This window comes from Lissotriton helveticus, chromosome 6 (assembly GCF_964261635.1).
Source record: "Lissotriton helveticus chromosome 6, aLisHel1.1, whole genome shotgun sequence".
NCBI classification, from domain to species: domain Eukaryota; kingdom Metazoa; phylum Chordata; class Amphibia; order Caudata; family Salamandridae; genus Lissotriton; species Lissotriton helveticus.
In genome coordinates this window covers 2,070,819,172-2,070,841,040 of record NC_136067.1, presented here as the reverse complement: position 1 = coordinate 2,070,841,040, position 21,869 = coordinate 2,070,819,172, and the positions used below count along the sequence as shown (strand labels likewise).

The 21,869-nt window shown below is 40.2% G+C and overlaps 1 protein-coding gene across 1 annotated transcript in view; it reads left to right on the top strand.

Annotated features, from left to right (window-relative positions):
• LOC144764011 (fucolectin-like) overlaps positions 1–21,276 on the top strand; it is a 43,781-nt gene extending 22,505 nt beyond the window's left edge. The window contains exons 3-4 of the mRNA XM_078650143.1: positions 946–1,249; positions 20,987–21,276. Of these exons, the coding sequence (XP_078506269.1) occupies positions 946–1,249; positions 20,987–21,158 (476 nt within the window). The 3' untranslated portion in view covers positions 21,159–21,276. The remainder of the gene's footprint in view (positions 1–945; positions 1,250–20,986) is intronic.
• The last annotated feature ends 593 nt before the right edge of the window (positions 21,277–21,869 follow it).

Sequence of the window (21,869 nt, the reverse complement as noted above, 5' to 3'; positions counted from 1 at the left end):
ATAGAAAACTTTCAACAAATTACACACTCAAGCTTGCATTCGAATGATCTCAACAAGGAGTAGAGTAGATGACTAAAAGATGTTACCTCTTCATCAGTCTAAACTCCGCCCTTTCAATCTTTGTACCCCTTCACCCATCTATCACATACTCCGAAGTGACAGAAACGAGGCAAGGAGTGTTTTTTAAATATCGAAACAAATAAATATATCAGTCACACATTAGGATGTATTTCAAAGAGAATGTTCACAGATGTAACAAGCATCACAAAATAATGTGTGTAAGCCAAGCCAGAGTCATATTTTCAAAAAAGGCACACTACCGCGCAGCACCCAAAGTCAAATTGTAGGACTTTTGATTTTCACAAAGATCATCTACTACTTGTAAATGTCCTTTATGAATACCGAAAGTCAAACTTCACGATATTCACAAAGGGCATCTATGAGTGGTAAATGTTCATTGTCAATACCGAAAGTCGTAAAGTTCAACTTTCCTCTCAGTTTACCTTTGTGAATTGGGGCCATTGTTTTAACTTCCAGGCCCCAGCTTAAAACTCCACTCAAGCCTTCCAGGATGAGAAATAACAAGATACTGGTAAATGCCCAGAAAGTTATTTCTACATCCAAAAACGTCCACAATTTCCTTTTCTCCAAGCTTGTGAAGGCATTATTAGCACAATTTCTGCATTAGTTATTGCATTTTTAGAACATGACATCTAGCAAAGTTTGATTTGAAATTTACATCAGTAAATTAAATCTGCCTTTGCAATTCGGTCCCGGGGTATGGATTGTCCTGAGTTTAAACCAGTTATGTTTCAATGTAAATAATCTTCATACCCACACTCCATAGTGTGAGCCAATACATGCTTAATATGATGGAAGCTTTAAAATTCAAATTGATGATGAGTGATGGTGCTGATGATAATGTCTTTTTTTTTTTTTATTCAGTTGAAAATGTTGCTCTTCGTGGCCGTGCCGCAATGTCGAGCCTCCTTGCGGGATCACACGCTGCAACCGGTTATCTTGGACATGCAATCAATGCCATTGATGGAAACCTAAATCCTGATGTCTTTTCTGGATCCTGCGCCCATTCAAATAATGAAATGTCTCCCTGGTGGAGGGTTGACTTGCTGACACCGCACAGGATTCAGTATATAACCATCACTAACACAGAAACTGCCCCGGAAAGGATGAATGGTGTTGAACTTCTCATTGGCAACTCTCTAGCGAACAATGGGAACAATAATTCAAGGTAAACGCCACTATTTCCTTAAGATATTATCATCACTCAAAAGGTACTGCAGTTATGCATAAAGGTGAATCTATTTCAAAGGCTTTGGTAAGATATATTTATGTATTCTGCCATTTTTTATTTAAACCTGATTTTAGAAAATGACACACACCATGAGAACCTAATTTCTTCTTTTTTATAGCGGAAAGTTATAAGTCAGAAGTTTTTTTTTTAACCCATGCCTCCCCTAAACCACCACTGGTTGAGCCCTTTTTTGAAATTTAAGTCAATTCCAGTTTAAGCCTTCATTACTTTTCATCCCAAAAGAGGTCCAGGATAATTGTATGTCTTTTTTCGGTCTTTTACTTTCACTCATCACACCATCACACAATTCCCCATGCAACACTAACCACTAAATATAAACAAAACATATACATGCACCCACAAATATACAGAAAGGAGAGCCCCCTTTTGTCATTGGCAACTATCATTTAGCTAGCTTTTGGCATTGGCTGGCAGGGTTGTCCATGGGATTTTGCATATGTAAACACTTCTTAATGTAGTGCAAATACACACTGGACTTGATTCCTTTATTTCTTAATTATTATATGTATTATTTTTGCAGGAGGTGCTCCTCGCCACGTCCACAAACTCCTCTGGTGGGCGCTATCTGACTGACACAGATTGCTCATAGTTTGGCTTTGCCAATGTTTTTTTTTATAAATTATTGTCTCTGTCTGTCAGCCCAAAGATCCCATAGTCCTGCCCCCTAGCAGATGCAGGAGGCCTGGGAATGTCTAGCTTTTGGTTAGGCCTAGTTACAAGTGATTGTAATGTGTTGAAACATGCAGCAAAATTCCATAATAGTCTATACAGTACAATTAATAAACATGTTGGCTTCACTATCTCCTTGCTGCCTGTCACTGTACACATAGTAATACAGATCATAAAAGTGAAAATCAATGTTTTGTTTTCAATCTTTAAGTGGTTGCTTAAATTATGCTCCATGACCTGACCTGCCTTTCTCCTTAGTTCATTGTGACATCAAAACTCAACTGCAATAACGTATTATTAGTTGTTTTTAAGAGATTTTTATATCGGGCGAACTTGACCCGAATCGGGTATCAGAGCGTTTTACATAGCACCAGTTGCGTTACATGAGGACACATTCATTTTGTTAAGCAAGGGGAGATTTGGGGCCTATTAGGATGGCGTCCGTCCGCCACCCCGAGGTGGAGGGACTGTCCGCAGGGCCTGCGGCTTTTCCTCCCTCAGCACCCTCCGCAATGTTAAATATACATGTTTTCCCTTTACATGCACAAAGCGGCAGGCACCGCGCGGTGCCTGCCGCTTTGTGCATGCAAAAGGCATGTGAACCTCCCACTCCTCATCACCCCTGGGGGCCCGCAACGGGCCCCCAAACACCAAAGACCACATGCTTTTCCATGGCAGAAAAGCCGCCGTGGAAAAGCATGTTTTCTGCCCCATCCTAATATGGCTGGCGGTGTCTGATAGACACCGCCAGCATATTAGAGCTTTTCCGCCACGGTTGGAAGGCGACCGCAGCGGAAAGGCGGTGGACGGTCTTCCCGTTCGCAGATAACCCCCATGCCATCCTAATCTGGTGGGGGGTCTTTTCAATCACTGCGGCGGTAAATACGCATCCTCCCATCCGGCGGTGGCTTCCTCCGGCCAGGAGGATGCGGATTCACCGCAATCCTAATCGGCCCTAAGTGATTTTCCCAGAATCACAGGATGTTCAGCGTCATTGCCGAGACTCGAAACCATTTCCCCAGATGCGAGGCCGACCGCCCTAGCCATTAGACCAACTCCTCTCCCCTTACGGGGATTTAGCTTGTAAGTTTGTAACATTAAGGACAGTGTCCAGTATCACAATTAGGTAGCTAACAGCCTGATTCATCAAGCTAAATTGCACTTGCAAAGGGCAAGATTCTCAGAATCTTGCCTTTTGCGAGTGCAATTTTTGCATTTGGGATTCATCATCCCAAATGCAAAATTCGCTATTAAAGAATTCGCACATTTGCGAAGAATTGCATTTAAGGAATCTCTATTTGAGATTCCTTAAATGCAATTCATGAATCATTTTAAAATTGCGAAATTGCAATTTTGGGCCGCTATTTACCGAGAGGTCAGACCTCGTGGTAAATAGCAAAAACTTAGAAAAATGCATTTAAATGCATTTTTCTAAGTTGCATGTTACACACACACATGTCCTTTGGACATGTGTGTGCGCAACACCAATGTAGATTACATTTCAGGGGTGCTACAGGGTGTCCTTTGGACACCCCTGCACCCTTGAAATCGCATCCTTATTTGCGATTAGCTAATTGCTAATCGCAAATAAGGAATAACTTCCCATTCATACCTATGGGCCTGTAGGTCCATAGGAATGCATGGGGAGTTATTCCTTATTTGCGATTAGCAATTTGCTAATCGCAAATAAGGAACAAGTAGAAATCGCAATATTTTTTGCAATTCCTATATGAATCCCGTTTTGCAAGTCCTTAATAGCGATTCCTTATGAATCGCTATTAGGGGCTCGCAAAACGGGAGAATGATGAATCTGGCTGTATGTCTTTTATATATAAAGCATGGGATTTTGTGATCACTGAAATAAAAACCCTTTCTCTATAATCGGCAGCGTGGCACACTCACCTATAAAAAAAATTTTTTATTAGAGCTCAACTGTAATAACTTATTAAAGTAAATTAAGTATATTTTATTTTTTACACGAGTTAATAAAAGCCCTCGCAATAAATATGTACAAAACATTCAAGTTAATAGAATCAGTTTAAAACAATACAAAATAGTAGTACAGTATAAGATGTCTCTGTATACATCCGGCTGGAACATAGTACTGTCAAAAGCAAACCAAAAGTAAAGGAACATCGAGCAAATGTACATGTAAATAGGGCAAGACACCACATAATTATAAAACAGCTTAGAGTGCAGCTGTGTGGGTTAATATTGAAGGGAGCTTTGTTTTTCAGTGTGCTTTTGAGAAGACCACTCCTGTCAGTGGCCATTTCAGGACAATGCATGTATGGTGGGGAACATCTTCCTTGCTTGAAGCACACAGACGACAGCCTCTTTTATCAGTATGCTGCCATGCCGGTTATTCCACATGGGTAGTAGGAGAGCCCAGCCGGCACTGTAGCAGTTATAATATTAAATATAGCGGGTACGTGCATCCCAAATAATTTGCCCACTTCAACTGGGAATAGCTGTTTATCACTGTCCAAACTTGAGATCTTTTCACAAGCTCATCTATATGTATGGAGAGCTCGGCCATCACTGTATTAACTGATTTTTGAAAGATGTCATATGTAACCTCCCCCTTTTGTACCGCTTTGTTCGCCATAAGTTGGCAGGGTATGCTCAGACGTGAGTCCCTTGCTCACTTTGCCACTGGATTCAAACAAGCCGGGCTGAAGACGGCTGGAATGCCAGAAACCGGTCGTAGGAAGCTTGATTCCGGTCCAGGGAAGACCTGGCTTGGCAGTTTGGGCTGGACTGTTCCCATGAGGCACAGGGTCAGACTGATTTGCATATGGCCATGTCTGAACTGGGGTGGCAGAGTGGGCTAAAGAACGGTGATGGATTAAACCCAGATCTGTTGACTGGGGGTGAGTGTTTGATTGGTTCAGATGCTTCGTCCATCACCACCCCCTTTTGTACCGATATGTAACCTCCAGCGCCCATACATTTCTGAATTGTAAATTTGCTAGAGATTGGTCTAGATACTCTTTAAATCTGCTGCTGTTAATATTGCCTTTGTTTCTAGGCTGCTGTTATTTGGAGTGTTAGCTTCAAAGGGGCAGATTTACAAGCCCCTTGCCCTGCCATTGTGTCACTTTTTTGGACGCAACTAAGGGGCAAACAATGCGACCGATTTAAAATGTGACACATCTAGGGAGATGGCTCACATTGTAAAGCCCTGCTTCACGTTTTACCTGCACCAGGTATAATGTATGTAGGCTAGGTGTTCCCACACAAAAAGCCATGTAGAACTGACACAGTGAAATGTACATTTCACTGTGTCACTCTACAACTTTACTGCGTCAAAATCCTTACACATGCTCAGACCAGGCAAAAGGAATAATTCAGGGCTTTTTGTATGGGACTCACCTATCTGTTGTGGCACATTGCTGGCGTTACTTTCATGAGTAACTCCAGCGATGCCTCACTTTTGTGCCAACAGATGCATCATTATTTCTGAGGCACCTGTTAATACTTGCACCATGGAGCACAGTATTGTAAATACAGTGTACCCATGGTAGCCAAGGACAATTGGCACTGGTGCAAGGAAACTGACGCATCTATGTAGTTCCTTGTAAATCGGCCGCAAAATGTTGTAGCTTAGTCAGCACTTGACAGTTGTGCCCTGCTTATTATCTGATTGCCTCAAAATACCAAATTCCAAGCATATCTACTAGGGGAGGAGCTCTGGGCTATGCTGAAGACATACCTTTATTGAAGTTTATCCAGTAGAGCTGCATCACAACCATGAAGGGACTCGCTGTTGTAAGTTAAAGTTGGCAGGACCTTAACCGCCATTACCCTCAGTAATGGGTTGAGTGTTGTATAGAGTGTTGAGGGCCATCATTAAGGCAATACTCCTACTGGAGATTGCTTGTAGCTATTGATTGAAGGTTTCCTTATTATCCAATAAAACTCCTCAGCACTTTATTCTTTTACTGTGTCCAAGGTGTGCGTGCCTAAACACCAGGATCCAGTCTTCTCGACCACTGTCCTGACCATCATCACCTTTATTGATGCCGTGATACAAAGGTTTGCTCAGCCCACATTTCCATTTAATTGGAGGGACTTTTCAGCCCTTTTTAGAGGTGCCTGGCTCCTGCTTCAGAGGGGACCTTATTGTAGAGGGTTTATTTTATTTTTATTGCTTTTATCAGTACATTTTCACACCTTTATTTTAACTTGCTTTCATTTACCAGTATCTTTCCTCCCAAAGGGGACCTTTCAGAAAGTAAGAGGGGTTACTGAACTCTGGGTTGCGTTTTTATTTTTCCCTCTTGGTTTTGGCCACTACACGATGAGATATTCAGAACTTGGCTACATCCCCAGATATTTCCCCTCACATGGCGGGCTATTTCAAGTCCCTGTCACAGATGTGATCAGCTAGCACACCGAAGGCGAGACTAAGGCAAGCCCTTCTGCACCTGTCCATGCCCGGATCATGCCTAGCGCCTTATCCCCTGGCGGTTTTTTCAGGCCTACTGTGAGGCATTACTGCCACTGAATATTGCAGGTAAGGACAATAGCTGCACCAGAATTAATCCAGGTTCTGTGGTTTGCCCTTAACTTAACCAGCCATGGTTGTATTAGCCTTTTGTAGAAGTTGCAATTTGTGTTAATGGCTATAACCAAGGAAACCGGATCCTATTTACATATTAAGAAGAACCCTTAACAAGGTAAATGCACTTGTGACCTATTAAACACGAGGTCACTAGTGAAACATACAATGAAATTTGCTCTTTTTTATATCTCTACAATCTTGACTTTGTTTTTATAACAGAAACATGGGAAGATCCCACCTTCGGCCCAGACCTGGTTTTAGCAGTACCCCTTCACCATTCCTTTCACAGATCGGATAGGACTCATAAGAGAGGTGGTGAGTTAGCGGTAATCTATCGAGAACACGTCTGCTATTTTTCAATAAATATCTTCAATGATGTGCAAAGCACTATCTTTTAGTATTGAACTATTGAAAACTCAGTCATGTAATGGACTGTAACTCTATCATCCACCGGGGCCTAAAACAAGAGGTCACAACCCTCCTGAAACCCTGTTTATATCCCCCAGATTTTACAGTTCTAGGGGACTTAAGCCTCTACTTGGAGGTGCATATGGACAAAGACTCAGAGGCTTTGACTGACATAATGTCATTTCTTGGTCTCATCCAAGTGGTGCGTGGTTCGACTCCAATCAGACATGCTACTGTTGAGCTGGTTTGCTCATAATGCAGTATTATTTGGCATAAAGGTTGCTCATTATGGATGCAGAGCCACACAGCTGCACACCTCAAATTCATTGGGCTGCTGTTCTATGCAATCAGCTCCTAACTGAGTCACAGCCCCATTGGATTGAAGATTTAGATCAATCCTCCTCCAAATGCTCCAACTGGCTTCATTGCACTTCTCTTGCAATGGCACCTGTTAATCCAGTTAATCACTGAGGAAGTAAGCCTTAGGCGCCATAGTTTTAGGACAGCTGAGAAGTCAGAAACAAGAATGCCGGAAAAAACGGAATTGGAGGAAAAGCTATCATAAGGCAGAGAAAGACAAATACAAACAGTGTGTCGCAGATTATGAGATCCCTGTTAGTGGAAGAACAGTCCTGTACTTTACCTAGGAAATTGAAATAGCCAAAAAGTCAGTGAAATAAAAGTTTCAGACAGTTAAGAAACTGCCCACTGATCCCTATAATAACACAACATAAAGTAGTCAATCTTTTTGCAACTCGTTGGCTAAAAGCCAAGTTGAACAGATTTCTAACAGGTTCTCCTGTAATTCTAAACCGACTTCAAAGGAAAGTAGGCCTGCTTCCCATAATACAGAAAAAAACATGTTTACAGAATATACAGGTACATGCATCAAAGGATTTAGGAATCGCAAACGGTGCGAATCGCAAAATTCGGCCGTTTGTGATTCCTAAATCACTATTTGGGATGCATTAACAAAAAATACAAAAAATCGCTATTTTTTGCGATTTCTAAAAATGCGATTGCATTTAAGGAATCGCAATTTGTGATTCCTTAAATGCAATGCATGACACTTAAAAAAATTGCAAATTCGCAATTAGGAGGAAAAAATTACCATGAGGTTGGACCTCATGGTAATTTGCGAAATATTAGAAATATGCAATTTTGTGCATTTTTCTAACTGTCATGTTGTGCATAGATTGATTTCAGGGGTGCAACAGGGTGTCCTCTGGACACCCCTGCACCCTTGAAATCGCAATCTCAATTTGCGATTAGCTAATTGCGAATCGCAATTTGAGATTGTCTTCCCATTCATTCCTACGGGCCTTTTGGATTCGCAAATTGTGAATCGCAATTAAGGAAAATGAAGAAATCACAAATAAAAGTGCGATTTCTTAATGCATACCAATTAGCGATTTCTTAATTGCGATACCTTAATTGTCGCAATTAAGAAATCGCAAATGGGCACTTGGATGCATGTGGCTGTTACTGCTCTTAATAAAGAACAGGTAATAGAGCTGATCAAATCCATTAAATCTGGCTCCCTCATTGATCCTTACCCTGCTTACATTGTTCAGATGGCCCCTGATATAATCGCTAACCATCTTATGAAAATTGGTAATACATTGATAAAATCTGGCTATTTTCCTAAACAATGGAAAAAAGCATCAATCCTTCCTTTGTTAAAAAAATCTAACCTTGATACAACGGACCCTAACATTTATCGCCTGATTTCTAGGCTTCTGTTCCCCTTTGGAAATTATTGAAAAAGCCTTGAACCCGCTTTATTCAGAACCATGAGCTCCTAAATCCTTCTCCATTTGGGTTTGGAATCGGCCACAGAATGGAAACTGAGCAGATAGTGGTCAGTGAGGAAATCAGGGCTACTCTTGATAAGGGTGGAAGAGCACGTCTCATCCTATGAGACCTTCAGCTGCATTCGATATGGTTAACTATGGATTGTTGGTTGACAGCTGCACTGGCCCTTCTGAGATACTTCCTCAGGGAGAAAGAGCAAAAAGAGGTTTGAATTAGAACCCATTCCCCTGACTTGCGGAGTCTCTCAGGGTCCTTGCTGAGACCGACACTGTGTAACTTATATATATGGTCACTGGCCAGCTTGATCAAATCATTTGGCTTCTCACTTACATCCTATGTGGATGGCACCCAGATTGTAGTTTCTCTTTCAAGTAATGATGACAACACCAGTAATAGATTCCATAACTGTATGTTAGCAGTCAGCGATTGGAAGGATAAAAACTGCCTGAAGTTAACCTCTGGGAAGATGAAGGTCCTCCTATTCGGCAAGGAGGTCTCCTTTTGGTAACCATCGTGGTAGATTCAAGAACATGGAAATCTCTCAATACTGGCCAGGAAGGTTAAAGCCTATGGGTTTTAATGGACAGCTCGCCTTTGGGGATCAAGTGAAGGCCACTATCTCTTTCTCTTTCTACAGACTAAAAACATAGAAGAAAATCTTCTATTATATTCTACTGGCCCTGCTAAAACCAGTTGTGAATATGCAACTGCAGTTTGCAAACAAGCACCACTCCCTTCAAAATGCAGTGGCAAGGTGTCATGTCCTTTAGGCTAGTCCTGTCATGTATGCCCCTTTTCACAAACATTGTTCCATCCACAAGACAATGACGGTTCTGAATAGGGGACATTTTACCTAGTAGTTTGCTCCTGTCTCTTCGACACCATGCTCTTAGGGGGAGATTTACAAAGAAAGCATGCAATGCAGAGCAGCCCCCGCGAAGCTGCGCTGAATTGCGTGACAGAGAGGGAGCAGGAGAGCACCATATCCATATCTTCAAAGATATGCCTATCTCCTCCCCTTTTCCTTGCGCCGGCACTGAATACAGCTGCTGTGCGCCATGCACACACATTAGTGCCGCAGCGCTAGGGTGCATGATGCATGAGTCTAGCATAGGTTTTGTACTGGAAGGTTACCCCTCCTATACAAAAATCTATGCTAGACACAAGAGGAATCTTTTCTTACTTTGTATATGTGCTGCACAGTGCAGCACGCATGCATAGTCGGAAAAGGAAGGAGAAATGAAAGCATTTCTCCTTCCTTGTGCCTAGTTGAAAAGGGCGCAGTATTCTCATGTGAAACCCAATCTACTGTTTATAGTAAATTGGGTTTAACGCCCATGCACCACCCCTGGTATGCCCCCATGGCGCAAAGTAATGCGAAGCAGCATAATGTGCTGCTCCGCATTATTTTTACGTTATTTTGCCAGAAAGTAAACTGCAAAAAAAAAGATTTTGCGTCGTTTTGCGTCACTTTTGTGATGCAAACACAGTGCAAAAAGGTAGTAAATATCCCCCTTAGTATTTTATCATAATCCCTGTACCTGATGTACATAAACATGTCCTCAGGCACTGCATTATTGTTCTGTAAAAGGGTCACCACTTTTTTCATCCATGACCAACAGGCCTGCTGTGCATGATCGCATTGTTTACAAAAAATGATGATTGTTTTCAAAACATTTATGATTGTTTTCAAATTAGAGGAAGAGAATATTCCCAAAATGTAAACCATATTTCTCATAATCATATCATCTAAATAAAGTGCCAGTGCTTTAGTAAACAAGAAATGATTGTTTTTTTACACCAATCTTGAATACTTAAATACAGTACAAAACTATCGAAAGTGCAAGTGCTTCACAGTATATTTGTTTTTCTAAAAATAAGGGAAGAGGAAAAAAAAAGAGAGAATATGAAAAAGGGAAATTCCATTAGAAAAACATATTTCATATATCTCATAAAACACTTAAAAGAACTTATATGTATATACACACATATACATGCCACACCGACATATATAGGCTAGGTACGTTTGGCAAATTATGCAGTGCACGCGCTATAGGAGTATGCAAGTGCTACTGTCTTATCTGAACTATATATGTTCATCTTCTTAGCACTATGGTAGAAATGTATCTACTGTTTACTATATTAATATTTGCGATTTCTTTTATATGCTTCTGTCTCCAGATTGTTGCAGCAGATATATTTTACACAAGACTGACGCTGGATCAATAAATACTTATTGAAACGTCCTAACCACCATCCTGTGTATTTTCTGAGATTAAGCAAGCATGAGTTACTGAGCTAAAAGTACAGTACTGTTTTCCACGATCCCTAAGGAATCGGTGTGTCATGTTCAACGGTTGCCAGTAACTACCTACACCACTGTAGAATACAGGGGGGGGTGGTAGTGGCACTGTAGAGCTAGCTGGTCTAACAGCCGACGTATCCTGAGCGGTTGTCTTAAAGCAGTTTGGACACCAAGCCCTCAGTTTAGGTCATCCAAAACATGCAGGTCCTGGGGATTTCTAGGAACAACACAACAAAGGTTTCTAATTTCAATTAGCTAAACCTGCGTTGCGGAAGCTTCATTGGCTACCTATTAAAGAAAGAATCAACTTTATAGCTTTGTGTATCACTTACACATCACTGCATGTTATAGGCCCGAAATATCTCAAAGGTAGTTTTAAGTGGTATTATCCCAACAGGCTTCTATGCTCCAAGGCTGCCAAAAACATTGTTGTCCCTAAATTCAAATGCTCCCAATGGGGAAAGGTTTGTGGTGGGTACTTCTATACTGTTGAATACCCTCCCTCTGAACCTCAAATCCATGCCTGATCTTCTGTCTTTCAGAAAGGTTCTAAAAACTTGGATTTTTAACAACTAGTTGAGCTTCAAACCCTCTATCAATGGCAGCACCTGGATACCTCTATGTATTTGTGCATCTATAGCATAACATTACTAAATTATTTTGCGTCCGGTGCAGTTGCAAGGTGTTTATCAGCTTTTGCAGACCTAGGCAAGTGGCGTGCTTATTAGTTGCATCAAAGGCTGGGGAGAGGTCAGTCACAAAGAGATTGAAGAGATATGGTGCCAGCAAACATCCCTGCTTTAAGCCATGATGTGTATAGAGCTTTCTTAATGGAAATTAGCCATTTCCAACTTTGAGCCACACCCAAGCACAAAGCTCTTTGATTCTAAGCCGGTGAGACGCGATGCTCTAAGCCTTAAGCTACCTCCACAGGGCTTCGCTCAATTTACACAGTCAAAAGCCGCCTTAAAGTCAACAAACCAGAGATAAGTCATACAATGCTGCATTTTTATTTGGTCAAATAGAATTGACATCGCCAAAATATTTGGGAAAACGCCTGAACCCCTTCTAAAACCAGTTTCAGTTGTTGGAATTACCTGTTTTGCCTCTGCCCATGCAGTCAAGTCTTGAAAAACAAGTGTTGCAAAATATTTAGCTTCATTGTGTAATAGGACAGTAATTCTCTGTATAGATTGAGGAGATGACAGTGCCTCGCCACAATGTCAGTGCTTCACCACAATACCTTGTTACAGTTGAGTTATACCGTTATAATACCTTCTGCCAGTGCCAGTAGCTAATGAGAAGGGCAGGTCAGAACACAGAGCATAATACAAGCAGCTGTTTGAAGAATTAATGTAAAAAAAACTGCTGCTGTTCTGTTTTGTTGCTGTACAGTGACAAGCAGAACAGATACATTTATGCCAGCATGTTTATTTTTTGCATTACTTAGGTAATAACAGAAAAGTTAGAATCTTTCTCCATATTTCTACTCATTCCAAGCTACTGCACCTTTTTTTAAACAGATGACTTGCATTAAACTAATTTTATTATAATTTTACAGGAAACATTTAACAAGTTTTTTTGATGTTTTTAATTTTGCAATGGAGACTGTATTCTCCAGGTTTGCAAACTTGCTCTCTCTTTCATATAAAAGAGCTATGCACATAGGATTTAAATGGTTTATGGAAAGGTAAAGTTGTGGCTATGTATTATTAAGAATAAAGTCACCTGTACCGAACATGATGAGGATGTTGCCTGTCACCTGGGAGTTTCATAACCTTATAAAGAAACTCAGCCGTTGGCCTCCTTCCTCCATATTGTCAGGGAACTTTACTGTGATTTGCAATATCTGAAGTATGTAAGACTGGGAGTACTTTATCCTACATATAGTAGGCGACTGGGTGCTTCACAAGTTTCTTATTAAAAAGAAATTAGAGATAGGTTAATATACAGGGATTACAGAATCGCATGTATCATAGCACATTTGCCTTCAGCCTAGGACCACTGCTTGCAGCTGAATTTTTAACACTCATACTGTTTGACTGCAATGTAGACTTGTATGCTAGTGTGTGATTGAGGAAGCAGTCTTGGTGCATGCATCGCACGCCTACATGCACACCAGACATCTAGGCATTGAATTTTAACTTTATTTTTAGTTACTGATACAGAAAGATAGTGTGGTATCCTTCTTCAATATGTTATGAGTGTCTGACTTGTTGGTTACAGAATGTTATTCTTAGAATGTATGATGTAGTTATGTTAAGATTCCAATTGAGGCTAGGACAGAGTCAGTTACAGCCAGCCTGTGTCTCCTGTGGATGAGATCCTTTTCTTCTTGTGATAAGAATAAATAAACCTTTTTAATCATCCTATATTTGAGATGTACTTCTTCACATTGGCGACGAGGACGGGATGAAGATTTCTCTTCCAACTTTCAACATTCATTTGGAAAAGGAAGGATAACTTTTCTTTTAAAAAAAAAAAAGGAAAAAGGAAATTCTCAAAAGGATCTCAACACCAAACCTCAACTTAAGGTACTTTACACTAAATTCGTTTTCCTGTTGGGCTTTAAAAATTAAGGAAAGGAAAATTCTACATCAATTTAAAATGTACTTTCTTTTGAGGCTTGAAAGTATCTGCCCACTTATCACACGTTTAAAAGTGACAGATTTCCCTGGCTTTCCTTTAATATAACTTTCATTTACTGGCTTTGGAGATATTTGCAACCCCTGAAGTTTTGGAAAGCTAGAGTCTCGCCTCACGGAGAACATTCATTTATTTATTACGTTTCTATGACTGCCTGCCGAGTTTCTTTCTCGTTCCTAAGGGATGGATAGTCTGTTAGAAAATATATATATTCCCTTAATCGCTTTTAAGTGTTGATTTGTGTAAATGTGGGCTTTGAATGACCGCGAGGCTGCAACGGAGAAAATTTAGAAGTAAACAATTACCTCCATCTCCAGCCGCGCTCCAAGCTCGTTACTAACACCATACGCGCATGCTCCTGACGCCGCGTTTCAAGCCTCTCTACGCAGCATTTCACATGCGTCACACTTGAAAAAGGGATGAACCTTCCTTGACTCTTGGCAACGTCTGGCTTCCTTGACAACGCCGCGCCGGTACATCGGCTCACAGCGGCGCTTCACTGACAGCGTTTCATTTGCTAGCGGAAAGAAAACCTGAATACTGGCTGAACTGTAATTCGTGGAACTTGTTGTTTTGAAGATTTTGTCTACGGTAACAACGTTAATTTCATAACAACAAGAACACTTCAATATTAAACTGTGCTTTGTGGAATTTATAAAAAAAAAAGGGGCCTTTTCTACGCTGACACACTCAGCTTTTGTAGTGTGTATGGTTTCAAAGACTTTATCTACGCTGACACACTCAGCTTTATTAGAGTGTATTTATTGTACTCATACTGTACTTTCTTTTAATCAATTTTTCTTTTCACAGGTTTTACTGATAATCTGGTGTCTTTTAATGAAAAATTATTCATATGCTATTAATTTATGCCACTTACTTTTACTTCCTTACAGATTCATTGACATACTTTACTCATATTATCTACTTGTTTGATCTATTACTGTGTTCAACCCAGTTTTCTTCTATTCTAATAGTGAGTTATGCAGAACGTTACTGCTGCCCCCTTTTTCCTATCAAAACCAGGGTATCCTCCCATTCGCTGGTCAAAGTGGAAAAAAGTGTTTCTGAATTATGCGAGGGTTTGTGGCACTTCTCTTTCTGCGGAAAGGAAGTCAGCACTTCGAATGCACTGCTTAGGTTCCGAAGGGCAGGAAGTGTTTGAGCACTTGCCTGAATTGACTACTGAAGAGGCAAACAATTTGAACGAATTTGAGGTCAACATTAAAAAGCTAGATAAACATTACTTGTACCATCGTAGAAAGATACCACTTTGGCAGGCGTATGCAGAAAGATGAGGAGTCTGTTGAAACTTATGTTACAGCTTTATGCAAATTGGCTGCCACTTGTAAATTTGAAGGTACTTTAGAGGAAAGAATACGGGATCAGTTCATGTTAGGATGTTGTTTAGAAAAATTAAGGATGAACTGTGGCAAAAGGATGATCCTGATTTAGATGAAGTCATCACTATAGCCAAAAGATTAGAACACTCTCTTGCATGCGTAAAAGGTTTTAAGAAGGAAAAAGAAACGTCTGAGGAAAAAGTCCTAGTTGTTAATAAGAATAAGTCCCTGGAAAAACCAGACCAAAAAACTACGACTAGAACCATTAAGAAAATGACCAATTCCACTCCTTCATCTTCTAAAATTTACAGATCCCCCACTAGTTCCAAGCTAAAGTGCTTTCGTTGTAATGCCTCTGATCATCTGGCCAATGATAGGTCCTGCCCTGCTTTATCTTCTAAATGTAATAATTGCGGTAAGGTTGGGCATTACTCGAAGGCTTGCAGGTCTCAAACTAATGGAAAAAAAAACAAGTGAAAGAAGTGATAATTGATGAAGACTCAGATTCTGATTCAGAGGAGTTACATTGTGGTGAAATTTCCTTATTTGGTGAAGACGCTAATTCTGATTCAGACAACGTACTTTGTCGTGAAATTTCCTTATCTGATGGAAAAAAGTGTAAAGGTGCTGTTGATGTTGTACGCATTGATAATTGCGAAGTCAAAATGTTGTTTGACTCTGGTGCAAAAATCACTTTAATACCCGAAGTTTTCTTTGAAGAAAAACTTTTTGGAAAGGTAAAAGTTTTTAAGCCTGACATAAGACCACTGGCCTATGGGAGAAAGCCTATTAAACTTGTAGGTTATTTTAACAAGCAAATTGATTACAAGGGACGACTCACTGCGGGGAAAATTTACATCTCCTGCAGGGGAGACAGCATTCTAAGTTGGTTCCATCAGGCAGACTTACATGTCGCTTTAGTTCCTGGTGAAAACCCCTGCATTGTTCTAAGAGACATAATATCTCACTCCGGGAGGGATGATGGTGTTTCAAATGATGTGTCCCAATGCTCAACTAGCTGCAATGTTGTAAGTGTGAAAAAAGGCACTGATCTGAATACAAATGAGGTATCTTATCCTGACTGGCAAGGTCAATTTAAAAATGTCTTTAGTGACAAACTAGGTTGTCTTTCTGATTATGTTCATAATATTACCTTAAAGACAAATGCAGTTCCTGTGGCATGTAAAGTGCGTAGCGTTCCTTTAGCTATGCAGGAGCCTATGCGGCAGGAATTGGAGAAACTCTTGAGTGATGGGATCATTGTGAAATCTGAAGCAAGTGAGTGGGTTTCGCCTGTTGTTTTAGCGCGCAAACCCTCAGGCGAAATTCGTTTTTGTGTTGACCTTAGAGGTCCTAATAGAGAGGTTGTAGCGGATAGATACCCTCTTCCAAATATCAATACCATGTTAACTCAACTTGGGGATGCCTGCATGTTCTCCACACTGGACCTTAGGGCTGCATACCATCAAGTCAGGATTGATGACATATCCATGGGTCTCACAACCTTTATCACACCCTTTGGCACTTATAAGTTTACTCGTCTACCTTTTGGCTTAGTCTCTGCAGCCTCTGTTTTTCAGAGAGTAATGGAAGATGTATTGAAGGGTATTACTGGAGTTAAAATTTATCAGGATGATGTACTTGTTTTTGGTTTGTCACAAAGTGAACATGATATTAGAGTTAGATCTGTTCTGGAACGTTTTGAAGACAGAGGATTGACTCTAAGGGAAAATAAGTGTAGATTTAACTTGACTGAGATTGACTATTTAGGTCACTGTTTGACTCCTGATGGTGTAAAACCTAAGGATAAATTGGTAAAGACCATACACAGTTTGCCTACGCCAAAATCTAGGGAAGAATTGATTACCTTTCTAGGTATGGCAGAATATTATAACAAGTTTGTGCCTCATTTTGCGAACAGGACATCTAACATGAGAGAATTGTTAAAAAAAGGAGCAACATTTTCTTGGTCTCAGATGTGTCAAAAGGAGTATGAACTTGTCAAACAAGATTTAAGTCTAGCTCCTTCTTTACAGAGTTTTGATGTAAGTAATGATTCCATTTTGGTCACAGATGCTAGTTCTCGGGGCTTAGGAGCTGTGCTCAAGCAAATGAGAGGTGGAAAAGAAATCACTATCTTGTTTCTGCCTAGAGCTTTAGTCGGCCCTGAGTTATCATATTCTGTAATCGAAAAGGAGGCTCTTTGTATTTATTGGGCAATTAGGAAATTGAAGACGTTTCTCTGGGGTAATTCGTTTGTGGTTCACACTGATCATAAACCATTGAAGGAAATCTTTTACAAAAAAGGTCTAGATGCCATTTTTTCACGTATTTGTAAATGGGTAATTGCACTCCAAGATTTTGAATTTGATGTGAAGTATTTACCAGGGGTGAATAACAAAGTGGCTGATTGTCTATCTTGATTAGTTGTGGAACGGAATGACCAAACTTCTTTATCTTCTGAAGATTCATGGGCGGTAGATGAATTCAAAGTGTGTGAAATTGTAGAAGGAATTGTTCAGGAGAATGATTGGAGAGACGCCATGAGTACAGATTCTGAATTTCAGGAAATTTGTGATTTATTGAGTAAAGGGTGGCCTTGTCTTAAGAATTTGAGCGTTACTGCCAAGTGATACTGGAATGTTAGAGACGAGTTATCTTTAAAGGATGGGTTGTTGTGGAGAGGCACTAGACTTATTCCACCTTCACTGATAAGAGAAAAAATTCTTCATTTAGCTCACCAGGGGCACCAAGGCATATCCAAAACTAAGGAGAGAATACGGTTGCATTTCTGGTGGCCTGGTATAGATATTTTTGTAGAACGTTTGATTCGTGATTGTGTTGAATGTAACTCTTCTGATAAAGTATGCAAGACAAGGACGCAACCAATGGTCATTAGGGAGATACCGGTACGGTGTTGGTAGGATGTAGCCTTAGACATTCTGGGTCCGATTTTTTCTGGGACTAGTCAAAGGTATGTGTTAGTCTTGATTGATATGTTCTCACGTTGGCCAGAGATAAAAATCACCCAAAACATTGAGACCAAGGATGTTGTCAAATTTTTACGAGATATTTTTGCTAGGGAAGGTTTCCCTGAAACAATCCTTACAGATAATGGTGTACAGCTGGTATCAAAGGAGATGGAGGATTTCTTAGCGAATAAAGGTATTAAACATAAGCGTTGTTCTCTTTACCATCCGGAAAGTAACGGAATGGTGGAGAGGTTCAACCGAGTACTTAAGGAGTCTATTCAGATTTCTAAAGATCAGGGCTCAGATTGGAAAAATAACCTGATGGAAAGAGTAATGGTGTATAGAGTTACACCACATTCTACTACGGGAGAGATTCCTTTTGAAATTTTCCGAGGTCGCACTCCAAACACTTCGATATTTCAAACTTGGATGAGAAAATTAGGGGTGGAAACGGTGAATCACAACAGGGGCCTAAGTTCATTGAGACAGGAGGCGAAATCTAAGCTGAGGAAGAAGAACTTTGATAGCAGGCATGCAGTTGCTCATTCCAATGTGTGTGTTGGGGATTAGATCTTCAGGGCCGAAGTACTCTCCTCCTTTTTGTGTCACGAAACTCTTTCACAATGCTGTTAAGCTAAATGATGGGAGGATTTGGAATCTGAATCGTGTTACTTCATTTTCAGGTTCTGCTTTAAAAGACAAAGGGTCGAATAGTAGTGATATTTCTGCTGAAAACACTTTAACAAATAGCAATTTAGTTAATAAAAAGAAAAATGTTGAGTCTGATGTTCCTGTCAGGAAAAGTACACGTCGAGTCTGTACTCCTACAGCTCTTAGTGACTATGTATTAAAATAACAATTTTTATGGTCCGTGCTCCTGCAGCTCTTGGTGACTATGTTTTAAAGTAACAAATTTTATGTTTCAGGGGAAGGTGTGTGGTATCCTTCTTCAGTATGTTATGAGTGTCTGACTTGTTGGTTACAGAATGTTATTCTTAGAATGTATGATGTAGTTATGTTAAGATTCCAATTGAGGCTAGGACAGAGTCAGTTACAGCCAGCCTGTGTCTCCTGTGGATGAGATCCTTTTCTTCTTGTGATAAGAATAAAGAAACCTTTTTCATCATCCTATATTTGAGATGTACTTCTTCACAGATAGCTATCCCTGAACGGTGAATTTCCCCCAAAAATGTGGCTGCTGAGAAGTGGTAGAGACCTGAGCCGCTAAGGAATCTGCACTAGCTAGGCCCTCATTAAATGAAAAATATGTACATTAAGTTAGTGACAGGGAGGAGAGCAAGGAGATGCAGTACAATGGAGTGCAGAAACCAATAAAAGTACAAGTCAGAAACATAGTACAAGAGAAATGCTGAGCGACATTACACACAAGAATACAGAGAAATGCCAATGAATAAGGAGAATGAAAGTGAGAAGGACAAGAAACCAATCCATTCAGAAACAAGGTGTTGACCCACATTCCTCTATATAAATTGTATGGTAGACACTGGGAATGATATATTTAGAAAACTACCAGAAATGTATAGCTGAGACACAACAAAAATTGAGAGAGGCAAGCATGGGATCAATGTGTCTAGCTCTAATACAGAGAGCAGTGTGCAATCTGCAGGTCATTAGTTCCAATCCTTGAAAGAGTGGTATGTTTATTAATATATCGAGGCACTATTTCCAATTCCATTATGTATGTATATGTTATTTTTATAGTGCAAACCTAGCCAAAAGGCAGCAGGGAGCTGAACATGGTTTAAGGTTAAAGACAGCGAGTAAGAGTAGAGGAAGCTGTGTTGTAGACGGTTAATGCATTGTGTTGTAGTGTACTTTAAAGAAGTGAGTCTTCAACACTTTCCTAAATTGGTGCTGCATTTGGGCATTATGATATGGGGATGTTGTTCTAGACTGGGTGGATAGATGGAAATGGCCTGCTGCCTTGTTCCTTCTTTGTTATGCTTATTGGTCTGTAGTCTGATGGAATCCTCACTGTGGGTGGGCTGAGAACTGCAAGAAACTGTGAGCTTGTCTGCAAGATAAGCAGGAGTGCTGGTTTTGATGGATTTGTAAAGGGATGTAGCTGATTTAGAAGATGTGTGGGCTGGGAAGGAGAGCCAATGGTGTTTCAACAGAATGAAAGTGATGTGTCTTTATCTCCCTGTATCGAAAGATAAAGTCCTGAAATACCACTGCCGTACTCAGAATTCCAAAATGTATCCCTTTATTCTTCCTTTGTTACATGTAAGTGGAGAACGACGTAATGTACCTGTACGATGTGTGTGGGGAATGTTGGTGATACATTGAGTTCTGCTCGAGCTAACAAAACTACCCAAGCACTTATGACTTCAGCTTCTAGTTCATCCACTGTTTCTATTACATAGATTTCCTTCTCAATTGCTGTATTTAGAGGCGAATATATGCACTCTGTGGGGTAGTTAAAGCTTACTTTACAGGAGAGCTGGGGAAACCCATTGTGTGTGGCCTTCAACAAGGTTGATGATTTCTGCTTCCTCTACTTTTTGCAGTTTAGCGTAATTTTGGCCGAAGGTGGAAAACTACATGCCTGTGGCGCAGTATGATGGAGCACATGGTTTGGTATTTGTAGTGGTGGGTTATCCTGCCTATTAGGCATCTGATGAAACCGAACAAAGCATCAAACTCATGCAACACACCACTTTCTATGACACTTTATTCCACTGTACACTACCCACTTGAGTGTACTCCACTCTACCAAACTAAAGCCCACTTTACACCACTGCACTATACTCCTAAATATGCAGCTCCACTGTGTGACAGTGGAAAGTGGAGCCTGGAATTATGACAAGACACTAAGTCCTTCCTTGTTCTATATATTGAAGAGCGTAGTGTAGAAAAAAACATTGTATGATTATTATTATTTTCATATTCTTATTTTTATTACTATAGGTGTGCAACTATTTCGTCAATCCCTTCTGGTGGTACACAGACATTTCAGTGCAATGGGATGGTCGGCCGGTATGTGAACCTCTACACCCGAGGCAGAGCGGACTTCCTTACACCCTGTGAGGTGGAGGTCTATGGATACCCTGAGGAGGAGGCATGTTCCTGTGGAAAGTGATTGGAAAGCATTAAGGATCTGAGTGCTTGCATGTCCATCTATTCACTTGAGCAAACAAACATGTATGCTTTGATTTCTGCTATACCCATTTAATTAATAAACATTAATTTAGTCAGTTGCTTATATAGTTTGTGCTCTGACATTTTTCTTCTACATTTGTTTTACTAAAAAGCATACTTTTGTCCAGAACTAAGATGGAATGGATAAATTCACATTGAGGATGCCTATTTGTATAGGTGTTTCTCAGTATAAGATACATGTAACATGAATCATGTCAGTTTGGCTCTACTGAGATAATAACCTGGATTTCAACCAGTGCTTTCCAGCAATGATTTTGTGTTGATTAGTAACGTTGTTCTAAATACTATATAGTGTTGCCAACATTTATTTTCATTGCAATTGCACATATATATATTCACTGAAAAAAACCCTAGGTTTCAGGTGCGTTATAGTTAGAAATTAGCATTTAAACAACCTTAGAAATTCACTGAAAAAACCATAGGTTTCAGGGGCGTTACTGTTAGTTGGACATTTCACTCATACAAAACCCTAGAAATTCCCCCATCAAAAATAGAAACCTATATTTTCAAAACAATGGGCATACCAATACCAGTTACAACACACCTATTCATTAATTCCAAGATCTACACAACACATCCACTCATTTCTAGGGTTTTTGTACGAGTGAAAATGTCCAACTAACTATAAATC